General features: G+C 35.1%; 1 protein-coding gene across 6 annotated transcripts in view; it reads right to left on the reverse strand.

Annotated features, from left to right (window-relative positions):
* Positions 1–368: 368 nt before the first annotated feature.
* Positions 369–15,984, reverse strand: part of ERBIN (erbb2 interacting protein) — an 80,587-nt gene continuing 64,971 nt past the window's right edge. For 4 of the 6 annotated variants that reach the window (XM_083352008.1, XM_083352009.1, XM_083352010.1 and 1 more), the window contains 6 exons: positions 10,532–10,675; positions 7,652–7,774; positions 6,167–6,376; positions 5,641–5,733; positions 3,223–3,297; positions 369–2,638 (listed from right to left, as the gene is read on the reverse strand). In XM_083352008.1, the coding sequence (XP_083208134.1) occupies positions 2,534–2,638; positions 3,223–3,297; positions 5,641–5,733; positions 6,167–6,376; positions 7,652–7,774; positions 10,532–10,675 (750 nt within the window). In that variant the 3' untranslated portion in view covers positions 369–2,533. The remainder of the gene's footprint in view (positions 2,639–3,222; positions 3,298–5,640; positions 5,734–6,166; positions 6,377–7,651; positions 7,775–10,531; positions 10,676–15,984) is intronic. The other 2 variants (XM_083352012.1, XM_083352013.1) reach the window with 2 other exon arrangements.

The following is a 15,984-nucleotide window of genomic DNA, read 5'->3' on the forward strand; positions in this document are numbered from 1 at the left end:
TCAAAAATAGTAAAAAAAAATATTTACACAATAAATATGTGGGAATTTTTCCAAAAAATTCGCTTGAACTGATTCCTTAAAGAACTGTTACAAAAAAACCCCTGAATTGATAACATGATCCATTTTGTACCTCTTCCATCAAATTTCCAGATATATATTTTGATAAAATGAAAAACATTCAGGGCTTCAAGAAATGTTTTCCTATTTGGGTAAGCTACTTTCCCAACAATCCCTCTCCAAACATATATTCTGACAATGTTTTTTTCCCCACAAAAGAACTTTAAACAGAATTTTATTTCCTTGCAAACAGACAATAAGCACCAATGCGGTTACTTTAAACAATGAAAAATTTTGGCAATGTTTTTAACAACAATTATTAAAATGAATTTCTAATTTAAGGAATATTTCTCATTTCATACAAAATGCAATATATTTGGAAAAATTTCATTCTTATGTCTTGTACGCAAAGATAATTTGAATCCATATTCAGCTTTGAAACTTATATTTCACATAATCATGATTTTTTCTTTCTTTATATTCTATTAAAAGACTGAATTGAATAGTTAAAAGCAATGAATTATGGGTCACTGAATAAATTGTAAATAAAATAGCAACACTGAAGCTTGTCACCATAGAGCTGTTTTTTTAAAGATTAACAGCATACAGAAAATGTGAATTTTACCAAAATACAACACATTTCTGCTAATATAAAAAAACAATGCCTATGTAAATATTAATAAAATCAACTAAAGTTAATGTACAAAGAGTTGTTAAAGGATTTCAATTAAAATTAAGAATTATTTGCATTACAATATTCAGCTGGTAAGTGAAGTGCAATATTATTTAAGTTTAGGTATTCAAAAACTACTGTCAGCTAACTGGATTTTCCATTCAAGTATGTTTTTACAAAATCTTTAACAGATTGGTACTTTGCTAGATTTCTTTTTAAAACTATTAATTTCTATTAAAATTTCAATTAAATGAATATTTTTCCAATGATGGGTTAATCATTCACTTTTAAAAACAGTTACTTTCTTCTATGGCACTTTACTGTGGTGCGTAATACCAATGTATTAACTTATTATCTTGTGAATTAGGCAATATCATCTCTGTTATAACATGAAAATGAAGAAAATAAGCATGTCATAAACAAAATAATGTATAATCCAATGATTTATGCAACTAATGTACAAAAGACAGCTTGTAAATAAATCACTCTTACATTAATATAGTTAGAAATCCTTTAATGGACTCTGAAGTGTCTAGTTCACATTTAATGTCACCTCTAGGAACAGCCCTTTGAAGAAGATCATACAAGCTCGTGGGCCCAAAATACTGTCCCTTTACAATAGGGAACAACCTTCTGTTGCTGTGCAACAATGTCACATAACCTGGCTTTGGTTATAGCTCCATATGTATTATTTCCTTTTAGTCTCACAAGGCAACTGAAGGCCAACGAAAACCAAGAGTTCTTTCTGAATCATTTATTCTGGGGCAGCCCAATCTTCATATGGCTTAGTATCATAAGCCTCCTTAAAAAGAGCACAGATTTTCTATTCAGAACATGCACATGTTAAAATTCAATGTGTCTATGCATCATCGTACATTACAGGCAACACAGCAAAAACTGGCCATTTCAGTTTTTTTTTCAAAAAAGTATAAATAATTTGAATATGGAGCATTTCAGACAAGGCAGAAGAAAATCATCCTTTTATATAAAACCAGGGATTTTTGTAATGAGTATCTTTTCAATACAACTCCATAGCATAATTTTTTTTAAAAAAAAGTGTGATTAAAAACACTCAAAACTAAATTACATGTAAGAATATGACAGGCAATGGATTTGATATAAATCAATCCTGTAGAACTTCCAGAAGTACATTTATTGTCTCTGCCTTAAAAAAAAAACAACCCTTCATGTTTTATTGCATTTTTTCAATTGGTACATAAAGATTCTCCCATTAAGTTCCTCTCCCCTTCTTTTAATTTCATACTTTTACTTGGCTTTTTAATTTAATCCAATCACTCCACTTTCAGTCTACCAAATCATCTATACAATATGCACATTGCAAAGCCAACTTTTAAAATTTCTTACCAATATCTACCAAAGTGGTTTCAACAAAGATTCCAAAAAATTAATGAAAAATTAAAGGCAACAAAACTGCTATAGGACAGAAAGCCCTGCCATCTGTCCACTGGCTACAATGAAGGCTCCTTGTACACAAAGTTCTTTAATGTATATGAATTATCCACAAAATAAGCCTACCATCTGTACAAAATACACCACAGATTTGTTCTTGGAGGAGTGATCCTTGATTGCTACACTGTCATAAAACAATTTAGCTCTAATTACCATATGCATTTCCTTAACTGCTTCGTTTATATTCTTTACAGTGGTTTTTCCCCATAACCACAAATTTATTATTTTATTACTGTACAGCTTTAAAAGTTTTGCATACAAAAATAGTCAAAATATTAAGTTTTCCACAAGTCCTTCAAAAATTACACAGAATTTCCTCTTTTTCCACAGATTTTAAGAAAGCTCTCGAACAATAGTAAGTTCCACTGTGTTCTGAAAAGTCTTTAACAAAGATACTGCTTGCCCATGATCAATGCTGATGAAGCTATATCCATTAGCCTGGAAAGAATCAAAAACATTAATAAATTAAAAGTAAATATTTTCAATAGGTTTTTAAACTTTGTTTTTGAACCTTTTTTTCTTTTTGAACATCATTCAAATGAATTCTAATTTATAATTTTCAGAAAACTTTGTTGTTGTTTCAATAACGTGTCAATGGAGGAGCAATGCAAAATAGCAAACAAGTCCATATGTTCAACATACAATCATCGCCACTATCTCCTTACCTCTAGGAACTGAATTAACAAAATCATTACTGTCATTACTAAATAAAGCTACCAAATCCTGAAATGTTAAAATTGCTAATTCAAACATTTTATCTGGAAACTTTTACCAAATTACTGTACTATTTTGCAATAATAATTCTTTCCCCTTTTTATTTAGAATCAAAGCTTTACATAGAATTATTTATTTTTTGGGGTGGTTTACAATATGTGACAGAGAAAAGAAATAGTTATCTTAATAGACTTTTTACCGAATTATCTACAGAACGGATGAAAAACAATAAAACTCAGAAAACGGACAGAATCTTGCAAGCTTAACACTGTTGAAAAATAACTGATGACTACTTTAAATTACATTACCTGAATAATTTTATCTCCTGGCTGTAACAATTTTGATGCAGGTCCTTCAGGCTGTACTCTAGTTACAAAAATACCCTTCAAGAAAACAAAAACAGAAGTAGTATTATAATAAACATGTATTCGTACTGGATTAATAGTAACAACAGAATTAAACTGGTTGTATTATTTTGAACAAAAAGTGCTTCAAATCTAAAATTCATGCAGTTATTAAAGCTACTGACCACTAACATATGTGTAAGGAAGGTATTAGTATAAAAAGGGCAGTGAGTGGATATATGGGACTCTGCAGCCCAATCTGTAACTATTACATTTGTAATATTGATATAAAATATGTGCAATCTAGGTAGTAGTGAAAATAAAGAATTGAAGTGAAACTTAATATTACAATATTAGATCATATCAGTCAGTACAGCACAAGTAGAATATCTTCAGTGGGAATGGTTAATATTCCAAATCTTTTCTACTGCATGAAACTTTTATTTATGCTTTGGCAAAGCTCCTGACCAGGAAGCTATCATAAAACTTCCAAGCATTCCCAAGCCTCCCCTCAGTTTTAAGTAATACAATTCTTTCACTGCAAAACTGTGAGGAGAGGAGGGAATAGGCTATTTATCAACTGCAGGGGTTAACTGTAGTGCGTAGATTTGCTAAAGCCCAATGAAAAGCCTTATTGGTCAGAGGGATGATCATTAATTACATTGGTAATTGATCTCATGGATTCTGAAAAGAGTGGTTTATCAACCTACAGGAATCAATCATTTTTGTTAGCTGGCATCTACAGGTTCCACTAGGCTGATAAGTCTTCTCAATAATATAATAGATTCTACAGTGAAATTTGTTTATTTAGAGAGCCATAAATTATGTTTACTTCCTAAATAGGGGAGAGGGTGGGGGAGACTTAACACCAGTGACTTGCAATCTTCCCTGCTCGGTTCCCCATTGTTTTGGGGGGGAAGGTTGGAAATGAGAGTCATGATTGGCAATGATTGTGGGGGTGCTGGGATAGCCACAACTCTGACAGATCAGCGCTACCATTATTTTGTTCAGCACAGTTGTATATTCAAACAGTTGAGAGATATGGGTAGTCTTCCACCTACAAAGGCCCTTTAGTTTTAATAGCATGATTTACAATACAGTGTAAGAAGGCTTATTTTAAAATATCTTCCTCAACTTTAGAATGAGCATTGTTGCAGCCATCTTTTTCCTTCTTACTCCTAGTTGCCATGTAGCACGGAGGGAGGGGGGTTTGTCAGGGGTTGCGCTAGACAAAACAGACTTTTTCTCTTGGACTTTCTCTCATGGGAACCAAGGTCATCAGCTGCTCACGAGATTGCAGGCTGGGTGTTTCATGAAAAGCCTGCCAACAAGCTGAGTGGGAAAACGTAGTTGCTTGCATAGTTTTGGGGGTGGGATTCCTTAACTTTGTATTGGGAAATTCTTATGCATCTCTTCAGACTTGGTTTTACTTTTGAAGCACTGATATTCTGTAGCAATAAACATGTTCTTTGAGGAATTTGCAAGCCTCAGAGTTCTGCTTTATTTGTCTATCGGAACCTTGCAAATCTTCTTGAAAAAGAATTTTCTGATTATAATAACAGATGAAACTCATATAAACTTTCTTTGAACATTACGGTGAATTAATTTTTATGACATCTGACATAATTTATAGTTACTGTGCAGTTGAAATTTTTTCTATTATAAACTATTTTTGTTTTTTTCTTATTTTCATGAAGACAGTTGTTTTTATCAAAAGATTATGTAAATGAACAAACATCTTCATTTTAGTATTTTAATCCTGACAATTTGAAAACTTTCTGAAAAGTTCATATTATAAAAGGTTGAAAAATAAATTTGCACACAAGTTAGTGATATTGAAATTGATGTAGGAAATTAAAATTCACATTTTAAATATATTATCTTTTATATTCATTATACAAATGTAAAAATATTGAATGGTATCTTGAGAAAAAAATAACTTCCACTTTAAACCAAAAACAACTAAATGCCTGTTAACCCACAAATTTTCAGAAACTGAATAGCAAATAAACTACAGAAACAAGCCAACCAATCAGGACATGCCTACAGACTCAAGATTTGGTGTATATGTGAAGAGTTACAATTCACCAGTTAAGAAATGAAGGCAGGAAAGAAACAGATTGATAGAAAGTACTCATGATTTGGAATATGGTACAAAATGATGTTTAATTGTATACAATTTTAGAATTAAAAAAAACATTTATAAACATTGTACAAACAATGCATGAAAAGCATTGGCAAATAAAATATTTAACACTGAAGTCCAAATTCATCAGTATATTTGTAATATTTGTAGTTTCAATTTTTTCAAATGGTAAACAGTGCCTCAATGGATAAAGGATAAATATTCATTTAAAGAAAGTATTTTTAATTAATACTCACATCATCATCTGGTCTAAAGGGGTTTCCTCTACCCCCAATTCCTCCTGATATACTAAATCCAAGTTCTGGATCTTTTTCAATTCTTACTCGAATCTAAAATATAAAACATAATATTTAAAAGCAGGCTACTTACATATTCAATCCTGTGAAAATGAAGATAATCAATCCAATTATCTTGAACATGTTAGAGATATTATTTTTACAGTTGATGTTTTATTTATTTTACAGGTATTATTTATATTGCTTTTGTAAACTACATTGAAGGGAACTTTTAAGTCAAAAGTTAGCTCTTTAAAATAAATAAAATGTATCTAAAAAATTTTATAGCATTCCTAAGTAATGTCTATGAAAGTAAAATAGTATTGTGATAATAAAGCCATTATCATTTTTGTAAGCCTGAAAGAGGCCACAGTGGAAGAAAACAGCAAAACAAAATCGCAGTTAAAATATAATTTTCAGTGATTAATTACAGGAATGAAATACATAATCTATTAACTGATCCATAAAATAGAAATGTCTCCCTTACCTCTTGCTTTGATGCCTCATGGCATTGTCTGGTTGGACCTTGAGGCTGACTATAGGGAGGTTGATGGGCAACTTTAAGCATCAGATAATCAATCAGTTGCTCTCTGGAAGGGTGTCTTGCCACTGAAGTTTGAGGTCCAGCATGATGGATTTGACTATAGTTTGGCTGAGGTCTTGGAGGATGACCCATCTGCCCATTCATCAAAGGAATCTGAATAAATGAAGTATCTAAGTGAATATTTACACCAGCAAGAATATATTTTGATTTGCTCAGCGGTTCTGTTTATACACAGACATGTATACACACACACACACACACACATGCACAAAAACAAACATTGTACTTTTAACACACAATAGATTAAAATGAAATATACTCTTTCTGATTTCTAAATGGTAAATCTATTCACTTTCACTTGGAATTGTTCTTACTGATAGTCAAAACTGTAATATGACTTATAAAATATTTGAGAACTTGCTAATGTATTTCATAGTCCCATATCTCTCAAATGTTTCATTTCCAGAGAAAATTAAGTGACAATCACTTAGTTATTAACTCCTAGGGCGCTTTTTAATAGAAGGTCTGGTTGAATAAGCAATGTTGACAAAAACTACACTAAATTAATACAAACAATACAAAGCAAGCAGATGGTGAAGGGATTTGACAAGAATAAAACCAAGTTTCTCTAAATCAGGGATATAGTCACAATCTTGGTACAAAGTCAACAAGCTCAAGAATTTGTAAATATGTTCGTGCCTTTCATTGAGACAGAATATATGTGGAAGTTGAGCAATCTGAGCAGCCTCAGCTATCATGTTTAAAGGATAAATGCTAGAAATTGCAGTACAACATTATCTAGATACACAGGGGTTCCTTCTATCAACTTCTAAATTACTTTGAATTACTTTAATGATTAAGTAAGGGGAGACAGGGAGCTAATGCATACCGCGGACATACCAGTACAAATAGAGACTAAGTGCTAATGCCCAGGGACATATTATTATGGTTCACAGTCAGCCAGATATTTTGACTACACTTGGCATTCTTATCCACCTATCAAATCCCTTGCAAGGACCTGGGATAGGCAGATGTTTTTGTTTGATGGTTATTATTATGGTTCATCGCACAGCCAGATGTTTAGACTGGATTTGGCATTTTTATTCACCTATTGAGTCTTTCCCAAGGTCCTGTGATAGGCAACTATTACTACTATTATTATTTGTTAGTCCAAACAGGCATTGAGTATCTATTTCGTTGCTACAAAGGTAACAATTTTATATTTTATATTTTACTGAAAAGAACAATGCTTAACTGAAAAGAGAGGAACAATCTTTCAATCTGCTACTGGCAGCAACAGCAGAGGAAGAGACCAGGATAAAGCACATGACCCTAAAGGTCATATATGTAAAATTAACGTTTCAACAATACTAAGTACTATTACTACATTACAGTCACATATGATTAATGAATCTTACAGTTTATTACCTGCACAGGAAGTTTTTTAATGGTATCTGGAACAGCCTCTTTCAGACCAAGTGTGGCAGATGAATAATTCTGCTGTCCAGAAATGAATACATCCTCCTCTACTGGATTGGATGTTTGGGGATGCTGAAAATTACAAATAAAAGCATGTAAACATTTCTGCTATATACAAAAGCGAGTTAACCCCCTTTCATGCTGTTCACAAGTTTGTTCCTTTATTTTGCCTTACAAATTATGTCATTTAGTTTGTAAACATACCTCTTTAATAGTAGCTTTGCTATTTATTTTCTCCTAGGAACTGAAATATAGCATGACTTTGGACAATTGGACACGCTATTGAATGACTGCTGAACAACTTGATGCTTCAGTTTAAAGTAAAAGGAAAGACCTTGAACTGTGGATCTATCATTTATTTTCCCCAGGGAAACAATATAGGAAACCAAATTAAAGACCAAGCTATACACAGGAAAAATATGATTTTATTAAATTACAGAAGTTCATACTTAGTTTTACCCCTGAATTAGACAGCAAAAAGATGAAAAATGAAAGAAAACCATAGAAGTGGACATTATGCAAGTGGACATGGACATATACATAGGACCATTGTATGTCTAAAAATTATACTAGTGCCAAAAATGGGAGAAAGAGAAAATATGCCAATAGAAATCAAAAGTCTGCTTAGTCAGTGTGATGGAGAACTAGAGTGAGAACTGGATTTTTTTTTACTCAAAAAGCCATATTTTTAAAGTGCTGTGCGTGGAGAAGCAATCCAGATTTGAAAATAGACTACTTATGGAAGGAAGGAAGCATAAAAGACAAGTCACATTCATATCTGATCAATAAGATGAACAAATCTGATTAGATCAATTAGACAAACACATGATAGGAAAGTAGGTTCAACTTTAATCATACTAGAGTACATCCACTATTACACAAGAATTTCTATTAATGTAACAGAACTTTGTTATACGATCTGTAGCTCTGGTCCACAATGTCCTCAACCACCAAGACCAGATTTAAGTGAATCTTGTAAAGGTGTAGTGTACATAAGAATAACATCCATTTATCAAGAAAAATGAAAAACAGCAAAAATTTTATTATATATACTTTAATCTGTGAATAAATAAATTTATAAATTAAGCGCTATTATTACTTTTAAACATGAATGTGTAAAGAAATATATTTATCTGCATTAAAAAGATTTATGTTTTGAAATTTTCCAAAAAAAAACCCTTACAATTCAGAATGCTTTATCAACGTGGAATAAAGTTGAATCAGTAAAGAAAGAAATTCAAAGCAAGAAGCTATCTATTTATGTTTAAAATTATAGTGGGGCTGAACAAATGGTAGTTATGCCTGGTCCTATAAGTCAGTGTTTTTCAACCTTTTTTGGGCAAAGGCACACTTGTTTCATGAAAAAAATCATGAGGCACTCCACCATTAGAAAATGTTAAAAAATTTAATTCTGTGCCTATATTGACTATATATAAAGTAATTCTCTTGAATAGGAATCAAATAAACACAAAGTCACCTCCTGGTGACTCGAGTCACGACGTCTTCTTCTGTCTGCTGCTGCGCACACTGTGCTCGGGCGGGAAGGAAGTCGGAAGATGATGTCCTACTGTGATAGGTCCAGGCTGGAGTCTGGACCAATCACAGCCTGGAAATCAGAAAAGTGGAGGGTGTCCCCCTGAGGAGCGCCAATCAGCGCCCCTGCTGGCCAAGGGCGGAGTCAAAACCCCCCCCCCCATACCCAGGACACAGTCCGGCGCCCGCCTAGTGGGTGAAAATTTGACATTTTTAAAAAATCTTTCACATTTTTCAATTTTTCCCACGGCACACCAGGCAACATCTCGCGGCACACTAGTGTGCCGCGGAACAGTGGTTGAAAAACACTGCTATAAGTTACAGTTATCGTAGTGCTCTTGTTGTCATGTGATCAAAATTTGGGTGTACTTATGACTATAGGTAACTTTAACTCCCCCACCCATATCTTCTCTCATCTCTGCTCTTTAGCTGCCCCGCACATCGCTTCTACCAGCCTGGCCACTTTGTGTTCCACTGTGTCTGGTGCCTCTGGCTAACATTCCCAACATGTGCCTGGCCCTTTGCAAGGCAGCTCTTGGCCAGGCCTTCTTCCTGAGGCTGTTCATGCTCTTGTCCAATCTGGAAGGCTCACAAACTTGCAATTTGGACAAGGACACATTGGCCTTAGGAAGAAGGCAGCTGCCTTACAAAGGGCTAGGCGGGTGAACCTTGCCAGCAGTGGGAGGAAGAATACGAGAAGATCAGCTGGAGGGTAGCAAGACCACTGGTACGCAGAGTAGGCAAAGGGCAGAGATGGGGAGAGCTAGGCAGGTGCGGGTAGTTGAAGTGGAAGTGGGACAAAGCTGGGAATGGCTTGAGTCAGGGTAAATCCTTACAACTGGGTAGAATTTGGTTTACAATGGCAACTGGAAGTATCATGACTAAGCTATGTGGTCCTGTGACATTGTGCTTTATGATTGCATCACTTCATGATGGAAATTCTGGGCTCATTTACTGTCATAACCTGAGGACTCCCTGTATACTTATATTTCATGAAAATCTTTTAAGTCATCTGCTAATGCAACAAATAAACTCATTCCATACATAAGCTACCCCACAGAATAAAACATGTCAATGAATATTTTTAAAATCAGAAGATGATCTGCTGTTTAGCTCAGAGCAGGAAATGCAGTCCTATTAAGGGGACAGGTGGATTCTCACATTATTCTTAAATCATTGCCTTTTTAAAATCATTAATGAATAAAATCAAACATGATAAAAATTTCACAAATTGCAAAAATGCAATTGCAAGACATTTCCAATTTTTTCCCCAACAAGCATTAGGAATGTACTCACACGAAGAATGGGAACACCAGAATTTCTTCCGTCTGCAACACTCAAAGCAACATTGCCCTGGCTGCCATGCAGATCCCTAGAGCTGCCATAGTAAAAGTTGCTAACTGGAGCATAATTGGAATTAAAGGACCGTGACAGCATGCTCTGAATAAAGAGGGGACAGATAATAGAGATTAGTGCAGCATGCATAAATCACAAGACAAGTTATACATAAAGTCAGTGCAGACACACAGATTGCATATCGTGTTATAACCATGCAAACAAAGAACAGTCCCGCTGTGAATACAAAATCTCGGTTACATGCCATGTGATTTTTCACAATATAAATGAACATGCTGTCTGACATAACCACCACAGAAAGCACGATATACACCATTTGCTAGGACCGCCTCTCCCTATCTGCCCATCCCACAAGATCAGATAGGGTGGGCATGCTCCAGATCCTCTTCCTGAAATCTTGCCATCTAGTAAGACCTTGGAAATGTACTGTCAATGCTGTGACAATGGACATCGTCGCTGTGACAACTGAGAATCAGCAGCCATTTTCTCTTTTGCTTTTAAGGTGTCTTTTCTATTCTTCTAGAGTTCAGATGTAGAATGGGGGATGGAGTAAATGCTAGAGGGTTTAGCTAGCCATAACAATGTAGAAGTGTGGGAACTCAAGGACATGGTCTGATAAGGTTTTGGCGGGCTGAGGGGCAGGTGAGAAAAGCCCATGGCTTGTATTAATTGGGGGATGTGATTTATGATGTTTGTGGGGTGGGAATTGCAACTTTTTACTTTGAATCTGGGGGGAGGGAATCTCAGTTTTGGGTTCAACTACGTAAGTACCAATACTTTGTTTCCTAATAAAATGTTCTTTTAAGGAAGAATTCTTGCCTTGAAGTTCTTTTATCGGTTTTATCTATGTGGGAACCGTGACATGTACCTTTTCCATGGCTGCTCTAAACTTTGAAACACCCTCCCCCAGCCTTTCAAAAGATCTAGCTTTTTAGTAGGTGGTGGGATAGGATTGTACGGGTAGAACATATGGGAGGAGGGCAGCTGACCCTGCTATGGGGCATCCCAAAGGGATGATTCAAGCTCAGGGGTTTTGTTTTATTGTTTTACTCTTTTTTCTTTTGCATTAACTGTTTTACTTGTTGGTTTTATTGTTGTGATAAGCTGTCCAGTGTTGCTTAAGAGAGTCACGCATATAAAACTTTAAAAGAAATAAAGATAAAGATGGCCAAGGAAAATAAATCCTCAGTTGTCATATTTGAAATGTCTCCATAATATTAATTTTTTACTTAAAAAAAACAGAGATGGCATTCCCAAAATTTCCTTTATTTTCCAATGTTTATTATTACTTTTCTAAATAAGACAAAAATAATTGCAAAAAGGCAAAGTCTTTGCAAATTAGTGATCCTGAGAAATAAATCAAGTGTCTTATAAAAAATAACTGTCCTTCAAAGAAAATAAAAATGAATATGGCTTAAAATCTTGATCATTTTACATTTCTTCCCAAAATGCTCCGACAAAAAAACCTGAGAGATTGTGCAGTAATTTTTGAAGCACATACAGCAAACTGAGGTAGTAGATTCCTCAGGTTATTGCAGAGATCACCAACCTTTCTCAGTTGGCGGAGCTGAGGGAAAGGGAGGGGTAGCATTTTTGCGCCCCACAGGGTGGCAGTGCCCGTTTTCACACCCTGCAGCACAGCGGTGTCCTATTTTTTGCACCTGAGGCACAGTGGCATTTTTCACATTCCACAGCACCATCTTCACACCGAGGTGCACGACAGCAGCCTGTTTTTGTGTCCTGCAGCACAGTAGCGTCCCATTTTTGCACTCCGCGGTGTGGCGGCACCCCATTTTTGCATCCTGGAGCATGGTGGCATCCAGTTTTCATGCCCCCAAGGGCCGGTAGCATCCCATTTTTGCGCCCCATGGCGTGGCAGCATCCCATTTTCACAGCCCAAGGCATAGCAGTGTCCCGTTTTTGTGTCCTGCAGCGTGGTGGTGGGGTCATTTTTGCTCTCCACGGCACAGGATCCCATTTTTGCACCCTGCGGTGCAGCGTCCCATTTTTGCACCCTGCAGCGCACAGGTTGGGGACCCCTGGGTTACTGAACAGACAATATCATTTCAAGACACAGTGGACATCCTTTCCTAGAAATGTAGGACAGTTAGGCCATCAGGGAATGAGCTGAGCTGAGCTTTTATAACAAGGGAAGATTTTGCTAACACGGCAACTATCGATTGAGGGTAGAAACTGTTCCACAGATTGGATGAAAGTTGGGAATATGTAAGGATTTTATGGAATCTGAAATGGTTTTGATAAATGAGATCACATCAGGTCCTTATCTTTGGCAAAAATACAAGAATGTGATCAGTTTGTGGCACAAATAGCTACCAATATATTGAGCAAAAACATCAAGAAAATAGCTTTAAAGATGGACAGTCTTTAGTCACCATAAATTTAAACTTGTTCAATGAATACAAACATGTACAGGAAAAAGCAAAGTCGAGCAACCTGGAGGAACTGGTAGTTTAACTGACATTAAAATGTGTTATGAAAGAAAAAGAAACTAAACAATGGTTTATTTCAACATAAAGAAACAAATAAAAAGTGACAAATATACAAATTAAAAGAAAACAAAATCAGGTACTGGGAAATTGGTGAGTAGGAAGAGAAAAACAAGTCAAGGAGCAGTAAAATATTAATCAGTGGAACGACCTGAATCCAGAAGCTGTGAATACTCCAACACTGGAAGTTTTTAAGAAGAGACTGAACAGCCATTTGCCTGAAATGGTATAGGGGTTCCTGCCTGAGCAGGGGGTTGGACTAGATGACCTGCAAGGTCCCTTCCAACTTTATTATTATTATTGTTGTTGTTGTCTCACAATACTTTGGACCTCAGTGAAGAAATGCAATAAGAAATACACCATCCAGATAAGGAATCTTGAGAGTGGAATTGTTAAAGTTATAGCTATCAGATGACTAAATACAGTTAGTGCAAAAAAAGCATAATCCAACCTAGGCAGACACAGAGTCTTCACCCATCGATATAATAGTTTTGCTCTGCAGATTTTCAGAAATGAGATATCCATAAACAAGGGGTTTTGTTTTTTTTGCAGAAACCACAATAATTTCAGCAGGAGATCCAACTGAGGAAAATATTTATATAAGAGTGTATCTGTTTGATAAATATGAGCCAGTCCAATGGCCATGCCTTTGATTAAACTTCAGGATACATTGGTAAAAATCAAGAACTTTCAATTACTGAAATAATTATAGCAAAATGGACAGGTTCATTTTTAAGGCCTGATACCACACAAAATTTGGTATCCAGAACAAGTCCTTGGCACACAGTATATGAAGGATAGTTTTAAGTGTTACCATCTGGATGAATGGATTTAAATGTTATAGAACTAAGGCGGGCTGCAGATTTCCATGTTTTCCCTGAGAAGGCAATTTTGGAAATAAAAAGTTTGAATGAGAGACTCAGCAAGAATTTAATTTATTATTTCTAGAAAAGTTTTCAAACTTCAATATGCAACATAAGATTAAAGGGGAAATTTAGTGGAGTTCTATGAATAACAATGAATGATTGGATGGATAAATGAATGAATGAATGAATGGAATGAATGAATGAATGGAATGAATGAATGAATTGAATGAATTTCCTTTCCAAGGCATATATACCTTACAGCCATCCTCATCTAATAGCACTGAGGGAGGCATGGCTGAAGATTTAATTTTGTAAAATTCATATTAACAAGTTCAACAAAAGACACACAAATCAACAAAATATGGTTGTTTTAAAAAATTTTCAAGTTCTCTCTCGCAGGCCAAACAACAAAACAGCAAATGGCTCAAAGATTCCACTGACCCATCCCCCCAAATATGTATAAGTTGATAAAGGGGGACATCTTGTATCACCCAAACAGGACAGTACAACAAGGCAAGATAAAAATCTAAGATACAACAACAAATGTAGCCAAAGTGAAACCCAAAGGAATTTCAGCACTGTAATAGATGAAAGGTTGGCATCCATCCATTTTGAAAAGGCCACACAAACTACAAGACGGGAACCAGATTTAAATTGAAGATCAATATTCCAAGTGCTACTTAACAATATTTCCAGTATTATCAAAACCTAATGAGCAAAGCATCTCCAGAACAAAAAGTCCTACAGAAGGAAGTTTGCTAATCACCCTTTGGAACGAGCCAACCTAGAAAAGATAACTTTAGGCAAAGATTAAAAAGTTGGTATTAAGCTCTAGAATGAAAAAAACCCAAGCCTGACTCTAACAAAGCGCAATGGTTTAATGCATCTTGAGATTGCAAAGACAGCGCTAGGAAACGTATATTAAATGGCTTCAAGGATGTCAATGTTTCTAAATGTACAGGCTTGGACACCATATTGGAGCTGAGAGATTACTTTGACTACAAAGACCTTGTCCATAAAGAAATATATTCATTTCATCTTAGTTTATCATGAGCTACTATGAAGTTATTTTTCATGGTTATTGCTGTTGCTTCTTATTGGTTACAGTCTAGTTCCCAAAACAAAAACTGTTAAATATATTCAGGTATATGAAGAAGCAGCTTTTCCCATCTCTACAGCCATCAGAAATGTCTTGGCTTCATTTGTTTTTTTACTGGCTGTTGTTTATGAGTTTTACTGAAGTAATATAAATTGTTTGCTTCCTGCTGGGCTCAAAATAGTTTGTGCTAGATTATATTATAATTAATTGTTTTAATTCAGTTCCGTGTGTGTGTGTGTGTGTGTGTGTGTGTGTGTGTGTGTGTGTGTGTGTGTGTGTATAAAAATATCCTATTGTAAATCTTCTTGTAGGGTAGGCAACAGCACTCAGCCTGAACTACCATCCTATTTTTGTGGCTTTGAAGTAAAAAAATATGTTAAAAAAACAGGGGTTTGTTTTAATTTCTCCTTATACCCTATGATATAAAACATAGAAAAGGTTTGAGAACTTTAAGCCAATGGAACACTCAAGACATTTCAAATTTTGTTCCAGGCCCTCAAAACGTTCTTAATATGGCCCAAATTGTGTCATTTTATTCCATGCATTTTTTTTTTCTTGCTTTCCCTCTCCCAATAAAGATACTGCTGAGGGAGAAAACTAAAATAAGACTACATAGTAAAAGTACTTTTACAAATCAAGCCGAGGTAGCCATAAATTAAATACAATATTGTGCATGAGAGAGAAAATATCCATCAATCATTTCCCAAGGTTCTGTGGAGGGATAGAGGAAAAGAAATTTGCTATTGCTATTGCCATTCAAATCTAGAGCAAACAGACTTTCTATCTAAAAACCTTAATAGCAGTCTAAGGCAGTCTCATATTCCCTATTACTATCAGCCCTTGGGAAGTAAATATGTATTTGATATTTATCAGTTTCATAAAAAATGCATTATCAGCAAAGTAATAACCATGTCACTTATG

The sequence above is a fragment of the Vipera ursinii genome (assembly GCF_947247035.1).
Source record: "Vipera ursinii genome assembly, chromosome: 2".
Taxonomy (NCBI): domain Eukaryota; kingdom Metazoa; phylum Chordata; class Lepidosauria; order Squamata; family Viperidae; genus Vipera; species Vipera ursinii.